A 19,682-nucleotide genomic window follows, 5' to 3' on the forward strand; every position below is an offset into this window, starting at 1 on the left:
CCCAGCCTGTCCATGAAACGACCAACCCCACGTGAAAGCATATCCTTCTTCACTAATCAGTGCTGAATGATAATGTCCAGCACATACTGTACGGGCGCTTCCATAATTATTGACAATTTCCGTTGCCAATGTAACCTCATTTTGTATGACCGACACCACACTGACCAAAATCTATAAATTAAGAGGATTCATTATACCCAACAAAAGTTTATGAGCTTAAGGATGATATACAACAAAAATATATAACATATAACAAAAAGTAAGTCAGTTCCTTTAACAAAACAAATTCCGTAAATGAAAAGAAAAATCCTATCTTCTAAACAATCTCGAAATTTCAATTATCAACAGCTCCGAACCTATTTCGTCCAAACGCATAGACTTTTCCATGTATAGTTAAACAGAGTAAATGTTCGGTGCCGCAAGAAACGCTACAAATTCGAACACGTGTATCCAGCATGCATAAACGAGGTACACGTTGTCCATGCGGTTTCTCACATTCTTTCGACTTTAATGGTCCTGGAGAGAATTCCCCCCAATAACCAACATCTTCTTCAGAAGTCACTACGGCGATAAAGTTCGATCCGCTTGAGATAATGTTATCCGTTGTAAAAGGAACACACTGTAACGCAAACCTTAATTATAGCCTACTCTTAATATTGCTCTAACATATTATATTCAATCTTCCAACACAAATTTCTTTGTCCATGCATAAATCTTCATATTCAATATCTTTTTGTGGTAAAAAAAGCCAGTTTACTGGCATAATATTAAAGTCTCATTGTACAGTCTCATATAAAAAGCAAAAGAATTTCCAAATAAAAAAGTTTTTCTCTCACGCAATGAAACATAAAAATGGTTCAGCACAGGAAAAACACTTGTTTCATACTAAAAACCTGAACAACTTACAGTGTTGTATGTTGCTCGCATCAAATGCAACGAGGATAACACGTAGAGAACAACTGCATTATGTTGATAACTACAACAGAAATGTAACCATACCAATATATTTGCTCAAATTGAACTTTTAAGCTATTAAGTAGGACAGAATTTTATAATTAAACAGAAAAATCGGCTTCAATGAAAAATTGCAAACCTCGTCACCTGTTCAATACCAATCTTAGCAAAAGTAGTGAGGTGTGGTACAGATTTGAGGTGAGGTACAAATTCCGCCATGCGGCGTAAAAGTATTTCGCCATCCTCTTTGTTGTATGATTTCCAACACAACGATGATAAAATTTTCACGATAAATGAACTATGAATTGTTGGCCAATCCTTTTCAGTCTTTGCTAAATATCTTCCCACAATCTCAGCTTTATCTAACGAATTGTCAACGATTATAGCAACAGTCGTCCAAAAATCTGCTTCAAGCAACTTCTCCATGCCAATGTGAACATCTGGATGGTGCACCAAAAACTCGCTGGAATTCGCCTTTCCAAAAATTTATAAGATATACCAAAGAATGGTATGAAGAAATTTGTTACTGGTATAAAACGGAAGAAAACAAGAAATACTGCGGTTCCAAAATCAAAGAACTTACTTCAAAATGGCTTCAATCTTATCTTTGTCTTGAGAATGAGCTTTATAACGGGCCATGCAAAGGTTGATCATGTGATGTCTACCTTCTTCATTTGGATTTTCTGCACACATATCTCTCACCACTTCCACAAGGATATGTTCAAACCTATTTTTCGTGCACCATTGTATTAAAGTGATAAGATCCATCTGAAAAAGCATCAGCTGAGAATGCTAGAAAATAACACATTGACCGGAAATTCTGTGTTCCAAGTTAGATATTTGATATTCAGTACATGCACTTCTTGGCAAGTTTTATCAGGAGATTTAGAAACATATGCAATAATTCTGGCTAGTCTCAGCCGTTCAGAATAACGGGCCATTACTATTATCAGATATCGACAAAGTCGCTTACGAGTACTAAGTTGACAAAAAAAAAAGCACAAGTGAGACCTGGAACGAATATAACCTTGCTGCAAACTAAAAATCAAAAATTGCAAAAGTGTGTATCAAGAACTTACGGATGAGTCAAGTGCAAGACGAATCAGCTTATTCAGAATGATTTCTCGGTCCACAGAATTTTGAACAGTAGAAAAAGTATCATCGAGGATGTTTTGTACTAGATCTGCGGTATTTATTCTAAATGTTTCAGCAACCAACATGCAAATGCTATAACTATAATCGAGTTTCGCGACATAATCAACCAGAAATTCGCGTAAGGGCCTAAACGTTTCATCATTATTTCTATATGGAGCCTTGTAGCATCGTAACAGTAAGTTCATAATTACATACGTAAGGTTTAGAAAAATCATAAAGTGGTCACTATAGAAACTGTGGCTGGAAGATGTAATAGCAAAGAAATAACTTGTTTGGAGATAAAACGATAACATCATGTTCCGTCACGAGCAAACATGAAGGCAGAATATTCTCGCACAGAATCGGTATAAAACCCAATATCCTAGCATTTGGGAAATCAAGAATTTTTTCGTAAAAAATTTTCGCAGCATTAAACAAACCCTGAAACAATAAAGCCGAATAATTACATAGTGAAACATATATTTAAAAATTGAATAATCGAAATCAAAAAGATACACCGTATCTTACCTGTATCATGATGGTTAGAACATCTCTTGAACTCAACATAACACACTGGAACTAGTCAGATATGAAGCAACAAGTTATGTAACAAGTGGAAACTCACACCAAAGTACACAGAAACTCCAGTACCAGAAACTTGATCAGTAACAGCAAAGATCATATGCGGAAGAATATGCACCTGCCACGTATTTTCAGGTACAGAGACAGAATTTTTCGCTATTTTCATATCGGTATCGTCGTAGAACTTAACAAAATTATAAGTAGTTCTGCCTAAACAATATTGCCATATGTCATATACTAAACTTTTACGATGTTACACATTTAAACAATTGATAACACTGACAATTTTTTGGGGAATTTAGTCATGGCTTACCTTGACAACACAATCTTCAGTGCTAAGCATAGCAAGCATCCCATCAAAGGCAACACTGATTTGAGATGTTATGTGATATTGTTCTCTCAAATCCCATGGAATAACCTGACCTAACGTTTCACGCAAGCCACGTCCATCAGTTTCCAATGGCAATATCCACTGTTCGCTAGTGAAACCGCTTACCTGAAACAAGCTCCAGAAGAAGATTAAAGACAAACAAACTACTGTCAATATGACGAAGATTCTCTTGAATAAATAGTCTGTCTGATGTCTCGTTAATCAAAAATTTCAATTACTCAAAAACAAACCAGCAAATGAACATCGCCCTTGCTTGCATACAAAGCAATATTGTGAATGCTTTCCGGTGCTCTCAACATTACGGATACTACCATCATGCTCAAATCAATAATGAATAGCTGTCCAGCCTATAAAAAGAACGGAGAGAAAATGAACCATCATACTGTGAACGATGACTTTCAGAAAAATGTAACAGTGATACCTTATTCGCATATATTAAGTAAGGACGTTTTGAATGATGGGCAATGTAACAGAGTGCAGACGTTGGTGTACACAAGCATCCTTCTTCCACACCATTAACTTCCAAAATTGAAATGGAATCACTGGCCAAAATATCACATCTACCCCATGGCACGTCCTCAAAGATACGACATCTAACAAGCAAAAACTGTGAAACCACTAACTGTACAAATAAGATCAACACAATTCCCAATCTCCTAATAAGAAGTGGCAAAAAAAAAATGTTAATTAAAAGGACAAAAACTTACTAGAATACACCGCAGTGGTACCAACAAAACACTCCCTTTTAAAAGGATGAATGCTAGACCACTGGCATCAGGAAGAATGCATACGGCAGCAGCCTCATTTACAGCTGGAGCAAATTTCTGCAAATGAGTAACACAGAGTCTGACGCCACTGCTTCCAACGTTAGAATAAATTAGAATTCCACCTAAACAGAAAACAATGGTGTGCAACAAAAGCACATCTAATCAAGCAAAAGACCATTAACTGTAAGACAGATTGCAGGATTTAAATTCAGCTCATGAAGGCAATCAGCTTCAAGATTCCCAAGATATCTTAGCTCCCCCATTCCACAAAGAATGATCGGAGAAAAGTTTACAAGAAGGCTAATATTCAGAAGTAAACACTACAACTTGTGGAACAAATACGAAGTTGCACCTATACTACGCGTACTTTTATTTAAAAAGATTTATTGGACTTCACAAAATAAATTTTTAATTTAGAAACACTAGAAAAAAATACTCGCTCTTTACGAGCACGGTTTCACACAATAATAATTACCTACTGTATTTTCGAATGTTGGCGCCAGAGATTAAATCCACATCGCCAATCAAAAACTTCAAGTAACCAAGATTACTTTACCTTTAGAAGTTAGTAAAGCAGCTAATGTGAAATTCAGTTCTGCTAAGAATGACCAATCAATAATTCGTTCATTTTCATCCAACTCACATCCCCAATCTTCTCTTTGCCATTTGTACGACATAACATAGGATCCCTGCAATAATAACAATAATAATAATAATAATAATAAGTTCGAAGCGAAGTCCACAACCGAATAAGAATCACAAAGTTGGGGAAAAAAGGGTTGGGACATGTTAGCAATGATAAAGCTATCCTCAGTTTGCCTTTTATTAAGCTTTCTAATCGATTCCTCGTAGATCACTTCTCATCAAGCAACAGTATGTTCTTATCAAACCATTTCTGCATAATTTTATGTTTCGATGGATATTACCACCAGAGAGTGAATGCACGAGTTTCAACCAGATAAATGGACAACAACCATAAAATGTGTGTTGGGTCGAATATTTCATAGCGAGCCAAAAGAAATGGTGGTTGTTTAATAGAAACCGATTTATGGCAACGGTGCGTAACCACCGTAGGAGCAGTATGAAAATTGATTGCTATTATCAAGTCGTCTTCTTGTGATTCGGTAGACTGTTCTTTGTTTGTTATGATCAGTTGGAAATTATGTTTAAGTGAACTGCGAAATATTTAGTGTATCAGATCTGGATGTTCATCGTACCAATGAAGAGCTTTATCTGGAAGAGCACAATACAGAAGAACGACATTACTCAGTTATCAGCACCGTACTGCCACCACTGTTTTTTGTCGTTGATAAATGCCAACATAGATTTTTAGGAACTTTTCTAACTCAGATACTTGATTCAGCTTTTTTCGAATTGCATGAAAGTTTGTTGTTGAAGTACTTACCTATCTCAGCCATGCTCGGAAAGAGTCTTTTGCAATGTATTACGGTTTTTATTGATTTAATATAAAGATTAAAGAGCTGTCACTGGTGGATTACGAAAATGGGGATACGTCAGTAATCCAAATATATCATCGATGCCTTTCTTCACTTATAAATTTCCACTGTTTTGTTGTTTTAGTGAAAACGATTGACAGACTGATAAAAATATTTTCCATGTTTAAAGATTTCTTAGTTATCAGAATCTGGTTGGAGCAGAGAAGAATTGTTTGTGAATTAAATTCCCTTCTATAATTTCTCGGAGATACTGCAAGTATTCAGGTACTTTGTACTTTTCCAACTCATATTTATGGCTTAGTATTGTCCATTCATGTGTATCATGTTTCTTATTTTACAAACAGTAATAATGTTCCATCGTAAAAACAAGAAATATGTCTTGACTACAATTGTCTGGTGTTTATACGATATGAATGTATAGGTATTTGACCATTCACAGTTTGTGTTACATAAATTACATTTACTGCTCATGTTCATTCATTTTGTCATTTACTGTTTGATAATACCTGCGTAATGTTGTTTACAGACAATGTTTTTGACTAGAAGTGAATATGACCGTGGTGTCAACACTTTTTCGCCTGAAGGTCGACTTTTTCAAGTCGAATATGCAATTGAAGCTGTGAAGGTAATTTGTTATGTTCGGATTATAAGTATTTATTCTAGCTTTGCATGCTTCGTTTTCATTGCATTTCAGTAAATCTTTTTCAGTTAGGTTCAACAAGCATTGGTATTCGCACAACTGAAGGAGTAATTTTGGCTGCAGAAAAACGTGCTACATCAAAATTAATGGTAAATGATGCCATTGAAAAGATATCCAAAGTCGATTCACATGTTGGTAAGTTCCCGTATAGAGATCAATTTAATAAAACTTGCGGTTGAATGATCGCAAGAGAGCATACGTTTCAGCGGTAACGTTTGCTGGTCTTATTGCCGATTCAAGAACATTGGTGGAACGAGCACAGATCGAAGCCCAAAATTTTTGGTTCACATATAATCGTAAAATACGAGTTGAGGATGTAACAATGTCAGTTGCTAATCTAGCGTTACAGTTTGGGGATGATGACGCCAAGGTTTTCTTTTATAACTGTTTCTTATTGTTTCTATATTCTTATTTTTACAGTTAGTCCAATCATACTTATTCTTGTTTTATTATTATTAAAACCGCTTGGTAGATCATTTTTTTTTCTATTTTTCTATTTTCTGTTTCTATTTTTTTCTTTTTTTTTTTTTTTTTTTTTGTTACATAGAAGTGTGTTTCTACCGCGTGCGCGATAGAAACACACTTCTGAGCATTGTCTTACTAGTTCTTCACTTTTTGGCCTTTTTTGTTATATCATTGTGGCATAAACTTCAGATAAGTTTTATCGAGCATTCAATGTTCATTTTATTTTGTATACTTCATTGAGATATTTTTAATTTAACAAGAAATGCTTGGACAATCGCTTCCCAAATTCATGGTGCCTGCTAGTTCACGACACAATGTGTTTTAGGCGTCTATGTCAAGACCGTTCGGTGTTGCCATGCTTTTCGCTGGAGTTGACCAAGATGGACCACGGCTGTATGTTTTTACTGTTTTCTAACTTGCTTAATTTGCTTCCACTTTTGGTTATGAAGTTTTAGTGAAATTATTTGCAATCTCCATCCATCCATTTTATTTATAATAAAGCATACAATGCAACTAGATTACGATTTCATCATGTCTAAGAACTTCGCCAGTGTTATAATTTAGTTTTCATTTGGATCCATCGGGTACCTTCATCGATTGTTTGGCAAAGTCAATTGGAGCTGCTTCAGATGGAGCGGAGCAAAGTTTAAAAGAACAATATCATGAGGTATTGTATTTGGTTCATCGTTGTACAATCTGCTCTAAACAATTCATTTACATCTTCCATTCATATATTTCTGCATTCGAATCAATTTAATAGGTGTAGGACTTATGATTACTGTTGTCTGAATATTTTTGGAATCATATTGATTTGGTCGTTTTGTTACAGTCGTTATCATTGGTGGAGGCAGAAAAGATTGCGTTGTCAATTTTGAAACAAGTAATGGAAGAGAAACTTACAAGTTCTAATGTTGAAATAGTTGCAATAACTCCGATGAAAGATAGCAAAGGTTTCTCTTTTTCCGTTCGGTATAATTGTTAGAAATGGTTAGATTATGTTTCTTTGAGTCAAATTTTCAGGTCGACTAACTGGAAAATTTGAACGACTGAGTAAAGAACGACTGGACACATTAGTTGCCGAGTTATGAATTTGTGATAGCAAGGAAGCATTGGTTGTTTTATTTTGAGAATCATCGCATATTTTTCTACCACAATTTCTGAGTTTATTTTTTTTGGCTGAAGATACTAAACGAAGAGTAGTTGTTAGCAGAATAATTAGATCCTATCACAATCAGGATTTATCCTGTTTTTATTGTTTTGCAATTTATAAGTTGACTTGAATTACCGAAATACCCCGTTTTGTATTTTAGTAGGGATGCTATTTTAATGTCCGTACATAGTACTTATTGTGTTGTTATTTCAGTCTGAAGGATTGTTTTTGCATCTGACTACTCTCCCAAATGATTAAAATAAAATTTTCTTAGGGTTGTTATCGTTTTCTCTTCAATTATACTTTAATATTGTTAAGTTGTTTCCACCAATATTTGCTGCTCAGTTTTACTTCTAGGACTCTATAATTTTATCTTGTATTTCAATTTCGATTTGTTCCTATATCGAATTGTGATAATAGATATGTTCTTTATTTCATAAAGTTGACTTATTTGTCCACTTTGAGAATGCTATAAATTTTCGCTTGGACGTTCATACTAAATTATTTTTTTTGAAGGCTTCCTTTGTGTATTGATAGACAAACAAAAAGATTGAATGTTTTATTCAGGGCACAATAAAAATCTTCAGTTTAAAAATAAGTGGAGCTGTGACAAGGAGGTAGGAGAATTGAATTCAAGCAAAAATTAGTTAATGGTATTGAGCAAAGTACGAGACTTAGGGAAGAATCTCCACTCCTAATTCATCCCTACTTTGTTGTGGTAATGATGCAACTTTTTGAAGGACGGTTACCGTCATATAATGTAAAGGGAGTCCGCTACGTTAACGATATTGCGTTTTAATGGACATGCTGGTGATTCATACTGCTTGGTTCAGGATGCGTAAGTCGTACTGAACTTGGCTAAGTTACAATGGGAGGTGATTAAGTACACCGTGTCCAGTTATAAGAAATTACCACTATTAAGTGGTACAAATTGAAAAGATAAGCTGAGTGGCTAGACTGTATAACTTTGAAATTTGAAATTCATCGGACTCAAATTATTAATTATAGTATGGGGAATGGAGTAAGAAGGTTCTCAGAATTGATTAGGGTCACTGGAAGTAAGAGACAGCAGCGGAAAAATTCTCTTGAAGGACGATGGAAGTCGACGCTTCAATGCTTATGAATTTTACTAAATTTACAGCTAACTAAATGGCATTATTCGCACCCACTATGACTAGGAGATAAGAAGCTGCAACACATGAAGATACTTTTAGATCTAAAAAGGTCTTCGTTTATTTAACTGTTATTTAGCCTTAATAGTGGTGATATGGATTAAAATTACAATATGTTGCCGTACACTACAAATCTATCTAGTACATTTGGATATGTTGCATGGTATGACTGAGCGAATTGAAGTGAAAGTTCAAATAATGATAAAAAACGTTATCACAGTACTAGAGGCATTGGAAGAATGTTATGTGACTAGCAGGTGCACTGTACACAAGTGAATTGTGAGTCCGTAAAGAAGTGCCAAGATCATTCGATGTCGTCCATTAAAAAGAATAAATCACCACAGTCATTATGGATCTCACTGTAATTCGGAGCGAACGAGTGATTGGTTAGGTCATCATCCAGGAGATAATGAAGTGGACTGAAGTTGATCTGCAATCTTTGTAGATCACAAAAGTTTCATTGATCTGCTTTGATTACTAACTTCAAAAATGGAAAATGTGGCTGGATTCAAATAGAAGCTTTCAAGGGGTCATATTTTTCTTGGCTATATTATACATGGGTGACACCTTCTCAACTGTCGTTACCTGATTGAGCTGTACGTTGTTCTGTCCTAATCTACGGAACGTATTTTTAGAACCTTGTCTTCACAGACTGACTAAAACGGATTATAGGATATTTAAACTTGGCACAAATATTTTCATAAGGGGTCGTTTCTACACAGTGAAGCGACGTGAAGAAAGTTTTACATGGCTAGGAGGAGTGAGTGATTTGCATAAGCTGCTGCTTGATAATAATCCTTTAAGGCTATCATCCGCATAAGTTTGTGTGCTCGAGTCCATTCTAAATTTCCCTTCATTTACCATATTACCATTTATCGTTGTTGGTCGATGTGATGAGCTGGCATACTGGAACAAATTAGGATTGTGCAATACAGTTTTTATCAATCCACTGCAGTTGCTTCCTGAGACGGAACTGTCTCGTCAAATAGTATCATATATATTTCATTTCATTGCAGTAATTATAAAGGGATGAAGACCAACTTTTAACGATATTTCGGCCGGATTTTCAAGTATCGGTGGTAAGGACGTCGAGGTTACTGGGTCATCTAGCTTGGCATACACCTTACCAAACATATCATTGAGTAGGTTGTCCTCTTTCTGATCTCTAGCTAAAGTTTGCAGAAATTGCAGATTCTCACTCATTGTTCCAGATAGCGTCTACAAGTATTATTTGTCAGTATTCATAGTTAAGTTCTACTTCATATTTATGCCTTTTTCAAAATAAAAGCGTTCTCAAAAAAATAGGGTGCACCTGCTCCTTATTTGATTGCCTGTCAATAAAAGTAAATAGTTTAAAGAAAATATCATTCGAGAAGCCAATATCCGTACCATGATTGTAGGTAGTAACAAAAGGAGGTTGCCAAACCGTGTAGTGGCTCTGTAGGTGGGATTCAGCTCTTTGATAACTTCGAATAGCACTTCCTGGACACGGTCCCGAAGATTTGACACAATTTGTTGCGCAGCCATTGACAAACCTTTTGCATCTAAAAACCTCTCGTGCCAACAAAATATTGAAAACTGATCCAGGAGTATCGCGACAATATGCAATAAATTATATTTAAAAAACATACTCGGATTTAAAATTATAACTGCTTTGAGCGGTACTACTTCTTCCTCCTTCAATTTCAGTTTCCTCAGTGGGACTACTAGTTCATTTAACGTTCTATTGACTAAATCGTCGGACAGTTGACTGAAACGATCTTATATAAACAGCAGTTCAGAGTGTATTATTTCACACCATTTTCTAAAAATACGGAAAACAATACTTGAAACAACAAGCGATAGTTAAAAGAAGAGAACAAGAAATTCAAATGCTGTGACAGTTGCTGTGTGATACATCACTTCGTTTGGGTGAATTCGAGTGGAAGCTTCCTTGGTACATATGAAAAACTGCATAGGCATAGTATATCGGGATTGTCAGTGTTTTGAGCTGTTCTCGTTGAAAAATTGAATATAGTCAAAGGTGAATAGCATGATTTTACGAGAGCAATCTGCAAAAAATTGGAGGGTGTTTTGGATACTAATTTGGTTGAAATCCTGAAACCTAGTTGACAGCTAAAAGCATATTACTTTGCAACTTTGATAACAAGATGTAATTAAGTAAAATTGTTTCATCCGTAGTTTAGTTCTTAAAATTGATTAAACTTGTAACGGGAATTAACAGCCTTCTAACTAGAAAAGTCAATCAATCCATATCAATGTATCATGTACTTTGTCTTCAGTATCGGTAATGTCAGCTAGTTCAGCCAATGAATCAACCCAGTCAACAGCAGCCATCGCCCTACGATGAGCAATTTGAGGTAGTTCATCGAGTTGAGCCATCCGGTATGGTTCGTACCTAATCTATAGTACAGAATGTGGTAGGCTTCACTTCAGATTAATGCAATCATTAACATCCTTATTATACATATCCAGTTTCTTTTTCAGTAAGAACACATGTAAAATCAGAATTTCAATACGAAAGACAATGTATTGCCGTGAACTAGATTTGAAAAAAGAAGTGTGACTAGCAAAATTGTAAACAAATATATATATATATATATTTGTTTCATTCAGTTTTCATTGGATAGCTAAATGATAAAAACATGTAATACCTTAGCTGATTGGCCATCCAAACTTGGTTTCTGTTCAAAAAGCTCCCGAAGAGAGATGGTCTTGGATAAGTCCTTACTATTATTCCTTATGGATACTGTTTCATCTCTTTTAACAATTTTCCACTCAATATTCATCAGCCGCATTAGCAATACGCGGGATTCCATCGGTAGTTTTTGTGACCAGTCATTACCTTGCAATCGCATTTGAAAAAAATTGCTACCAGAGTTATGCTAAAAGATAAGTATCAAAGTCAAAGTACTATTTGACAATTTGCAATATGACAGCCCAACAAAAATCCTTGTAGGAGACATTTTTTAAATAGTTCTATCACAACAGAGATACTGACTAGCAAAATGTATTTCCAGATATATTTTTCACCAAGAAAACTTCAGTGGTGAAATTTGGATGATCCAAAAATTGACTAAAATAGAGAAACATGTGCAAACGAGCATGTAACAGGTTACATAAGCTTATCCCAGATCATTTCAATACAAATTACAATGCGCTTTTCTGGGATAAAATATGAGAAATAATAATTTGCATGAAATGAATAATAAATGGGTGGTAATGATACCTTAAACGATGAAAAGGCAAAGATTACGTACCATGTGGTTTAAGAGTCCCTCATCAATCTGTCTTTTTCGCAAACGTGGAACTCGTTGTCTGCCAGTTAAATCACGATCGGGTCGCACTGCTGTAACTTTAGTACTAGCAGGAACTTAATTCACAAAGATATTATTCACAAATGGTTGCAGTGAGTGACAAGTTCTTGTCAGCTTTTTAACATCACAGAAACTCATTTATACTAACTTGCTATAAATCAGTCGGCATAAACTGTATTTAAAACTAAAGTTGAAAAATCTTTATATAACGGAAATTATCTTGTAGCAAGCATACCTTTAGGATCCATTCCTACTTCCAAACACCGTTGAAAACGACAGTACCGGCAACTGTTCCTCTGATCTAAATGATCTTCTACAGATCTGTATGGTAATATTGCAAACTCAGATTACGTAGATTATCTTTATGCATTTTATTGCTATCAAAGTGCCGGAATTCAACAACTATATTCGACTGCTTAAGTGAACAATTTTGAAATTTCTTGCAATATCGGTACTTAAAGATACCCTGAAATAGCATTTCTGTTGCAGACTCCTTAAAAGCTGAAACGTATCGATTGAAATTTATTAAGAAGTCTGACGGCAGATCATCCTTTACATTTAAGGACATATTTCATGAAATTCCGCCGAGATTATTCGATCATTGAGAGCAGTGGATTTTCCATTGCTATATAACAGCGTGCTACATGAGTTTTCTGCGGGAGATTCAAGTTTGTTATCTTCAAACCACCTTGCAATTTTTTCGATTCATAAATGTAATGTCTCATGAACAAAGTGTGGAAAAAATTTTGATTTTATTATGTTTTCTCCCTTCCATTACTGTTAGAACTACTCTTACTGTATCTTTTCTAATTTTGTTAAGAACTAAATACAAAGCAGGGGGGAGGGGGGGGGGGTTTCTTCGAATAACAATACCTGACAGCAATACAAATTGCATATCGCCGCATCGTTTCCCCCCCACGCTGTTATATTTTTGTATGATCATAATAAGTTCAACGGTAATTCACATTTATCAACGATGCAGTTATTGCCGAATCTGCATGCATATCGATACTTCCCGGTGAGCGTTCGTCGAAAAAACCCTTTGCATCCGTAACAAGCTAAAATACCATAGTGCAACTTCGCGTGGCCATCACCGCATACTGCGCACACTGCATTATTCTCTGCAGCGACGTTCATAACTACACGTGTTTTATGAAAACGATAAAGAATTGTGGTTTAACGTAAGAAGATTGAATAAATCCTGAAAGAAATAAAAGTGAAATGATACCAGTAGGTTTGTCCTTGATATCATAAGAGGAATGTGCGTTGGATCTACTGGCTCCAAGCATTACCTCCTTGATCATCGGCATTCTGAAAAGCAAAAAATAATTTTTTTTCAATTGGAAATGGAAGCAAGCTAAATAATTTCTGGCGGTTCAGCAGTTCACATCCTAACATGTACTCAACTCTAACATACAACACACACACACACACACACACACACACACACATACACAAATGGACGCACATACGGATATATATGCAAACCATACATAAGCTTGAACAGGCACCTATAAGGTCATGTTTTTTCTCACTTATTTCATGCGAAAAATTTTTTGCTTTACTCAAATGAAACTCTTCTCTAAAGGGCCAATTTATTTTAAAATCACTTCATCACACAACGAGTGAGGAAAAGTAGTCTTTTGGTTATTTCTTAAGTGGATCAGAAATTGCCCAAGTTTAAGTTATTATTTGCTTAACAAATGGAGATTACGATGATATCAATACAAGCTTGGAATAAAATTTTCTGCCAATTAAAAACTTTTCAACAATGCAAAACGAGCATAGTTATGTGTGCGAGAGAAGAATGATAATTACATTAGTCTAAATTCCTGACAAAAAAAATTATTTGAGCAAATTTATTCATATGGTGTTGTTTCACGAACATTATCGTTTCAAGTTATAAGACAATCATTGTGGTATCAATATGAGATAGCCGCATTACATATTTATCGCCTGGAGTAGCATCTTTCTAATAGATGGTTATGCGACGCATTTCTCTCATATACAACTATTCAATAAGTAGTCAAAAATAATTTGAAATGATGAAATCATACTGCTGCAGTGCATAAATTGTCGTTCATGAGGTAATAATAGGTAAGTTAGATTTTTTTTGTCGAAAATTCTCCTCTTCATCATTTATAAATATAAGCGAGGACAAGAGCGAAAAGAGAGGGAAGAAGGGGAGACGAGTAATCCATTTTTCCCAGGTAGTTGATAACCGCTCGACAAATCTAACGAAATAAGAGTAAGAAAGCTTTTCAAAAAAAAATGTATCCATTATTCTTCGAGACAAATACAAAACGAGATTCGATTTAACATCAATATGCGTTTGTTTTCAATTTCATTTCTTTTAATTTTTATCCTGAATCTCCAGGAATCTGACTATATTGGAAGATATTGTGGTAGTATTGTGATGTGGAAGTGATACAGCTGAGCAGTATTTAAGCAGAAAGCACGTTTCAAAAACTTTGATGAATCGAGGAATCATAAACTTGTTCGTAATGGCTGGCGATATACTGAGAACCAGAATTGAAAATACATAAAAGAAAAACAGTGGTAGATGTTGAGTACGGAAACAACGGTAATCTAGCTTAACGAACAGATCACTAGTTTGTAGTCAGCAACGACCCCACTTTTCGATAAATACCTGTGAAACGACAGTGTTAAAGTTGAATTTGGAAAAAAGCGCTTGCCCGATCGGTGTTACTAATTCACCAAACTTCCATAGCAGCTTATATTGATAGTGCCAGTCAATTTCAATCGGCTACTAATACATTATTGTTCCACGATTTTATAGGTATGCGCAGACTTAAGTGTTTTTATGAACTAATTGCATTCCAGAACGATGCCTATCCTTCTTGCTTGCCTAGATGACACATAACGAATCGAATAATGCAGACTATCTGAATTCCTGAGATTAATGCGAAGACCGCTTAATGAGAGTGTAAAGAGATAATACTTTCACGTATTATTGAATGATTTTATTGCCAACAGAATATACCACGGGTACTGTCAAGTAATTATAAAAAATTCCCCTGGAAAGCTGTTTGACTTTTGTTGTGATATAGCACTAGTCCCACTCTGATCTGATCTAATAAAGCATAAATAATGTTTAATTCTCTTCTGTAATGTTTGTGTTGTTTTGGTTGAAGCTATTATATGCTCTAAATTCAAAATTGAAAATATATTACATGACAATTCCTCTTTTGATATTATTTTTATTAGCTTGGTGAATCCCTCTCATCTCCATGAAAACCTGTTTCATCCATGGCAGCCAATCTGAATATACCACGTCTGCTTTTATCGAACTATAAATATGGCAGACAGACATTGGGATAGATTTCAGATAAATGAAAGAGCAAGTTAGAACTTTACAAAAAGTATGGACTGAGCATGGCGTGTAAGCCATTATCTTTATTACTCATATTTTCGCTCATCTATTTATATAAATTACACAGTGAGGACATCTATCTAAGGATAGCACAACCTAACAACCCTACACTCACAAGATGTTACCATTTTCTCTCTATCAAACCATTAATCGATAATTTGCAGAAAATCGGTAATTTGCGCCATTTGTTTTCATTGACTTGACACTATAATCGAATGTTCCCATCATTTTCAAGTAATCTTAAACCACTGCCATTAACGCACCATAAATTTGTAAATTTGCATTTCATAAAAGTTAGTTTTATAAAACAGTCATCGTGTTACTAAAAATGAAATTTCGAAAAGTGAATTTTCCTCCTCATTGACATCTCATGGAGAACGTCCAATTGCAGCGCATCACACTGGTCAGTTTGGCAGAAAGAGCCAGTTTAGGATTAGCAAAAGCTGAATACATCACTGGATAGGCACAACTGATTCTAAAATTTGGTTTTAAAAGAAGCACAGTGAAAGGCGAGGAGCACAGGGTAAGATGCTTCGCTTGATACGTCTGTTTGCATAAAACTGTTTCTATTCAATACAGTTTATGAGTTAGCTTTATGACCAACCATATGGATGCTACCGACCAACGCTGAATTTTGTTCTTAAAATGTAGTCTTACCGCTTTAACCATAAAAGTTCGACTGTTGATCTTTCCGATTGGCCGTAAGTTTAACTAAGTTATTTGTAGCATTCGCAGTGAGACTGGACAATAGATTTACTATCAAGCAGGAAAGAAGGTTCTCATTTTATTGCAAGCAAAGAGCTGAGTAATTGAGGTGACGACGAGTAATTGGTAAGTAAAGTAATGTTATCGCAGTTTTTTTTACCAGAAAATAGATTGGAATGGATTTGCTTAGTATTTTTACTTTGTAATGACTAAATCAGTAATTTATATAAGGTCGACATACATCCGTCTTACGAATATTCTTTATTTACTTATGTTTACGTCGCTACCAAGAATAGCGCTAGAATACAACGTAGAAGGCCTTACACATCGAAAAATAACAAATCCAGCATTCTCTCAATGCAAACGAAAGGCAAGTAGCCGTCATAAATAGAGATAGTTATAACTATTCCAAATGGGAGGGACTTTGAGCATTTCTCAAATAATTTTTTTGGGCATTATAGGGGAGAACTTCCCATTGTTAATGGTTTCATGAATGTCTAAATCTAGACCAAAATAAGGTGAAATGAGAAAAAAGTGAAATGACTAACAGTTGTTACTAACAGTCACTCATAATACAACAAATTAACAGTCAGTCATAATACAACAAAATACACAGTGTTTCACACATTGAATAAAAGCTAAAGCACCACATGGGTCACACAATTTTAATTTCCATATTAGTTAAAAGCAATAAAGTGCATGGAAGAAACCGATGAAAGTGTATTGATGCACGAAAGTGTTAACAAAAAAAGTCTATGGTCACAGCAGTACTGAATGTACTGATAAAAGGATGCTAAAACATCCTTTCATCAGCCAGCGTGTGATTACTTCCGTACTCTTTTCCTTCCTTTCTTCCATTTCTTTTATTTGATTAATTGAATTTCGCTGAACAGGACAAACACGATCTTCATTAAAGACAGTGTCTGTCCCATAAAACTAGCTCATCAGCAGTTTTATCAAACGATCAGTCACTTTATTTCACACTGCATGTTTCATATTTTACTTAAATTCTAGACTTTCTATTTTTTCTAAAGTTCGACACCCCAGTAAATTTTGAAGACCGAAAATAGACGAATTAATTAATAATTAGTTCCTATAGATTAAATCTTGAAATTTCACCAAATTCAAATCCGACACTCCTCTTAGATTTTTTTACCCGTACACTTGATGATATTTTGGGATGGACGTAAGAACACCCGTCGGTTCATCGAATTTCATAAGTTCTTCCACCTTACGACTTTCTCAATAATTGAAATCCATCCACGCCTTTTATACAAACTGAATTTTTATTTTTCAGCGACAGCAAAATCTTCGGTTTAGAAGTGAACTCGCAAATGATTAGTTGAGAACATTCATGTGGAATGAAATGGATTTCGTTAGAAAATGATAACGAAATTACTTACCACACTGAACTGTTACGCTTATTGTGATGAAAGTTACAAATTCCAAATTAAAGTTTGTTCTGTTCCAGGTAACATCATAAAATCTACAATCATATTTCATCAATAACTCTGGTTTTTGAAGTAATTCGCGAAGAAATATTTAGCAATGTCAACTAAACAAGAGAAGCCTCTTAGATTACTCATTATACTAGGCTCTACTTAATTCCATTAAAAATATGCGAATAAACAGTCAAGCGACTACAATGAAAAAACCAATGCCATCAGTAACGAAGTAACCATTATGTTTCCCGAAAAATAGGATTACCATCAATGTGAAATTGATATATGACATATTGGCTTATTTATGGCTAACTTTTGGAAAACATTTCTCATTTACAGAAGTTTGACATGAAGAAATTAGTTCCAAATTGGAGTCGGTGACTCAAAATGAAAGAAAATGATTCCAATTGAAAGACCAAAAGAGAGAGAGGAGATGCTCTAAAATGTAATTATTAGACATGGAATGAGACAGAAATCGTGATAAGGAAGAGAGCACCCTGCCAAGTGAGTGAAAAAATGAACATTAAGTGAGAGAATCACTATGATGCCAAATAATATTTGCAACAGAAATCAATTAATTAGATAAAAATTGAGATGCTTTTTTGTACTGTATGTCTGTTTGTTTGTCGTCTGCTTTGTGGTTAGCAACTGCAGAACTATATTCAAAACGATGGATAGAAGTGTATATCACTTGTAGATGATATGATTTAATATGTGAGTGATAAGGATTGTTTCCATAGGATGAACCTACCGCAGTATACAAATAAACTGGCCAAAGGTATCAACAATCAATTTGCGGTTCTTCGACTGTATAACGGGAAACGATTATGAATCATTTCGAAAAATATGCACTTGTGATAAAGGCTTACCCAATTGAGTTGATTTATTGAAAGGATGTAGCGTTATATCCTTTGATCCGTGCTACTGTTTTGAGTAATAAACTGTGCGATAGTAATATGAATTACTTAGATTGCCAAAATTGCAGCCGAAATATCCCGGCTTCCTAAATACAACAATAGAAGTGGTCGATTTGGGACAGCACCGGATATATTAAAGGGAAACAGGAAATGAAAAATGCATAGTATTGGGTATTAATGAACGGTGCCGCCAACCACCATTATCACAGGCAACTTTTGCAAATAATCTTCAAAAAATGGATTCAGGGGAACGAATTCCTCTTACAATAAAATAATTAGCCATACAAGAGAAACAGACAAAAATATGTGCAAATAACCATGATACTCGCTAGTTTTAAACAAATAGTACAATTAGTTACGTCGAAAAGTTCGATTAAAGAGGAGAATTGTAGACGAGATGGAAATTGAAGAAATCAATTGGAAGATAAAACTTGAATAATTATAGAATGACCATGATCTAAGTTCTAGTCATATTGCTCATAAAATACCTAATTCGATGGAATTGTGGTCAAAACATAGTTTAGCAATTGACCACTAATGCAAACAGTAGAGATGGTAACTATTTGAAATCTTGCTGAGTGCAATCGTAGAAAAAGAAGAGCAATCAAAAAGTAGATAAGTATTCATCATAAGCATTTGAGATTAATCTCGACTGCTGAACCAGTCTAGTTTATGTATCTGGAGGTGGTGAACATGTAAATATGCAAAAAATTGCGTTTTCCTCAAAAGCATCGTTATTTTTCTCAAACAGAAGATTTTCATCATTTAATCCTTTACCAATCCATGTTATCATTATGGAACCAAATGCTGTCATTCAAACGAATTCTTGTTTTATTTTATATGAAATCTTAAAGATGTCACATTTACTATTCAGCAGATTTCTTCATTTCTTGAAAAATCTCCTTTGATGATAATTTCCAGACTTATTCCGTTGGGTTCTTTTTCTCGAGAAACCCAACATAGTGAATGTTTGGGCAGATATCGTCATATTATCGTCCTTACAATTAATAAAGATACATTAGTTTGTAGCAGAAACTAACTGAAGAAAGGTATCAAAATTTATTGCTTTTTTGATGACATGTGGAATGAGCCAAAAATGAAAGGGATCTGTAGAGTCTGTGCTTTTGATACTTAC

The 19,682-nt window shown here is 34.9% G+C and overlaps 3 protein-coding genes across 3 annotated transcripts in view; 1 reads left to right on the forward strand and 2 right to left on the reverse strand.

Moving 5' to 3' along the window:
* The window catches only part of LOAG_16908 (RCC1 and BTB domain-containing protein 2), a gene marked incomplete at its 3' end in the record, with an annotated part of 5,794 nt that extends 1,271 nt beyond the window's left edge, over positions 1-4,523 (reverse strand). The window contains exons 1-12 of the mRNA XM_020449560.1: positions 4,385-4,523; positions 3,769-3,950; positions 3,483-3,638; positions 3,292-3,408; positions 2,984-3,166; positions 2,714-2,854; positions 2,378-2,529; positions 2,034-2,235; positions 1,538-1,722; positions 1,094-1,417; positions 907-976; positions 357-619 (exon numbers count right to left, since the gene is read on the reverse strand). Coding sequence (XP_020306897.1) covers positions 357-619; positions 907-976; positions 1,094-1,417; positions 1,538-1,722; positions 2,034-2,235; positions 2,378-2,529; positions 2,714-2,854; positions 2,984-3,166; positions 3,292-3,408; positions 3,483-3,638; positions 3,769-3,950; positions 4,385-4,505 — 2,096 coding nt within the window. The 5' untranslated portion in view covers positions 4,506-4,523. The remainder of the gene's footprint in view (positions 1-356; positions 620-906; positions 977-1,093; positions 1,418-1,537; positions 1,723-2,033; positions 2,236-2,377; positions 2,530-2,713; positions 2,855-2,983; positions 3,167-3,291; positions 3,409-3,482; positions 3,639-3,768; positions 3,951-4,384) is intronic.
* Positions 4,524-5,457: 934 nt separating this feature from the next.
* Positions 5,458-7,538, forward strand: LOAG_01073 (proteasome subunit alpha type-5; the record flags this gene model as incomplete). Its single annotated transcript, XM_020445639.1, has 8 exons — positions 5,458-5,549; positions 5,812-5,910; positions 5,994-6,120; positions 6,192-6,355; positions 6,776-6,843; positions 7,015-7,117; positions 7,280-7,400; positions 7,471-7,538. Exons 2-8 carry the CDS (start codon positions 5,815-5,817, stop codon positions 7,536-7,538), a joined length of 747 nt encoding a protein of 248 aa, XP_020303922.1. The 5' UTR covers positions 5,458-5,549; positions 5,812-5,814.
* A 1,948-nt stretch (positions 7,539-9,486) lies between these two features.
* LOAG_01074 (nuclear hormone receptor family member nhr-31) lies at positions 9,487-13,399 on the reverse strand (the record flags this gene model as incomplete). The annotated part of the gene is made up of 11 exons (XM_003136614.1): positions 9,487-9,678; positions 9,814-9,990; positions 10,162-10,316; positions 10,404-10,522; positions 10,675-10,823; positions 11,044-11,175; positions 11,427-11,657; positions 12,033-12,121; positions 12,325-12,390; positions 13,055-13,228; positions 13,318-13,399. The coding sequence occupies 11 exons, from the start codon at positions 13,397-13,399 to the stop codon at positions 9,487-9,489; spliced, it is 1,566 nt and encodes a 521-aa protein (XP_003136662.1).
* Positions 13,400-19,682: the final 6,283 nt, after the last annotated feature.

This window comes from Loa loa (genome assembly GCF_000183805.2).
Source record: "Loa loa unplaced genomic scaffold supercont3.27, whole genome shotgun sequence".
NCBI classification, from domain to species: domain Eukaryota; kingdom Metazoa; phylum Nematoda; class Chromadorea; order Rhabditida; family Onchocercidae; genus Loa; species Loa loa.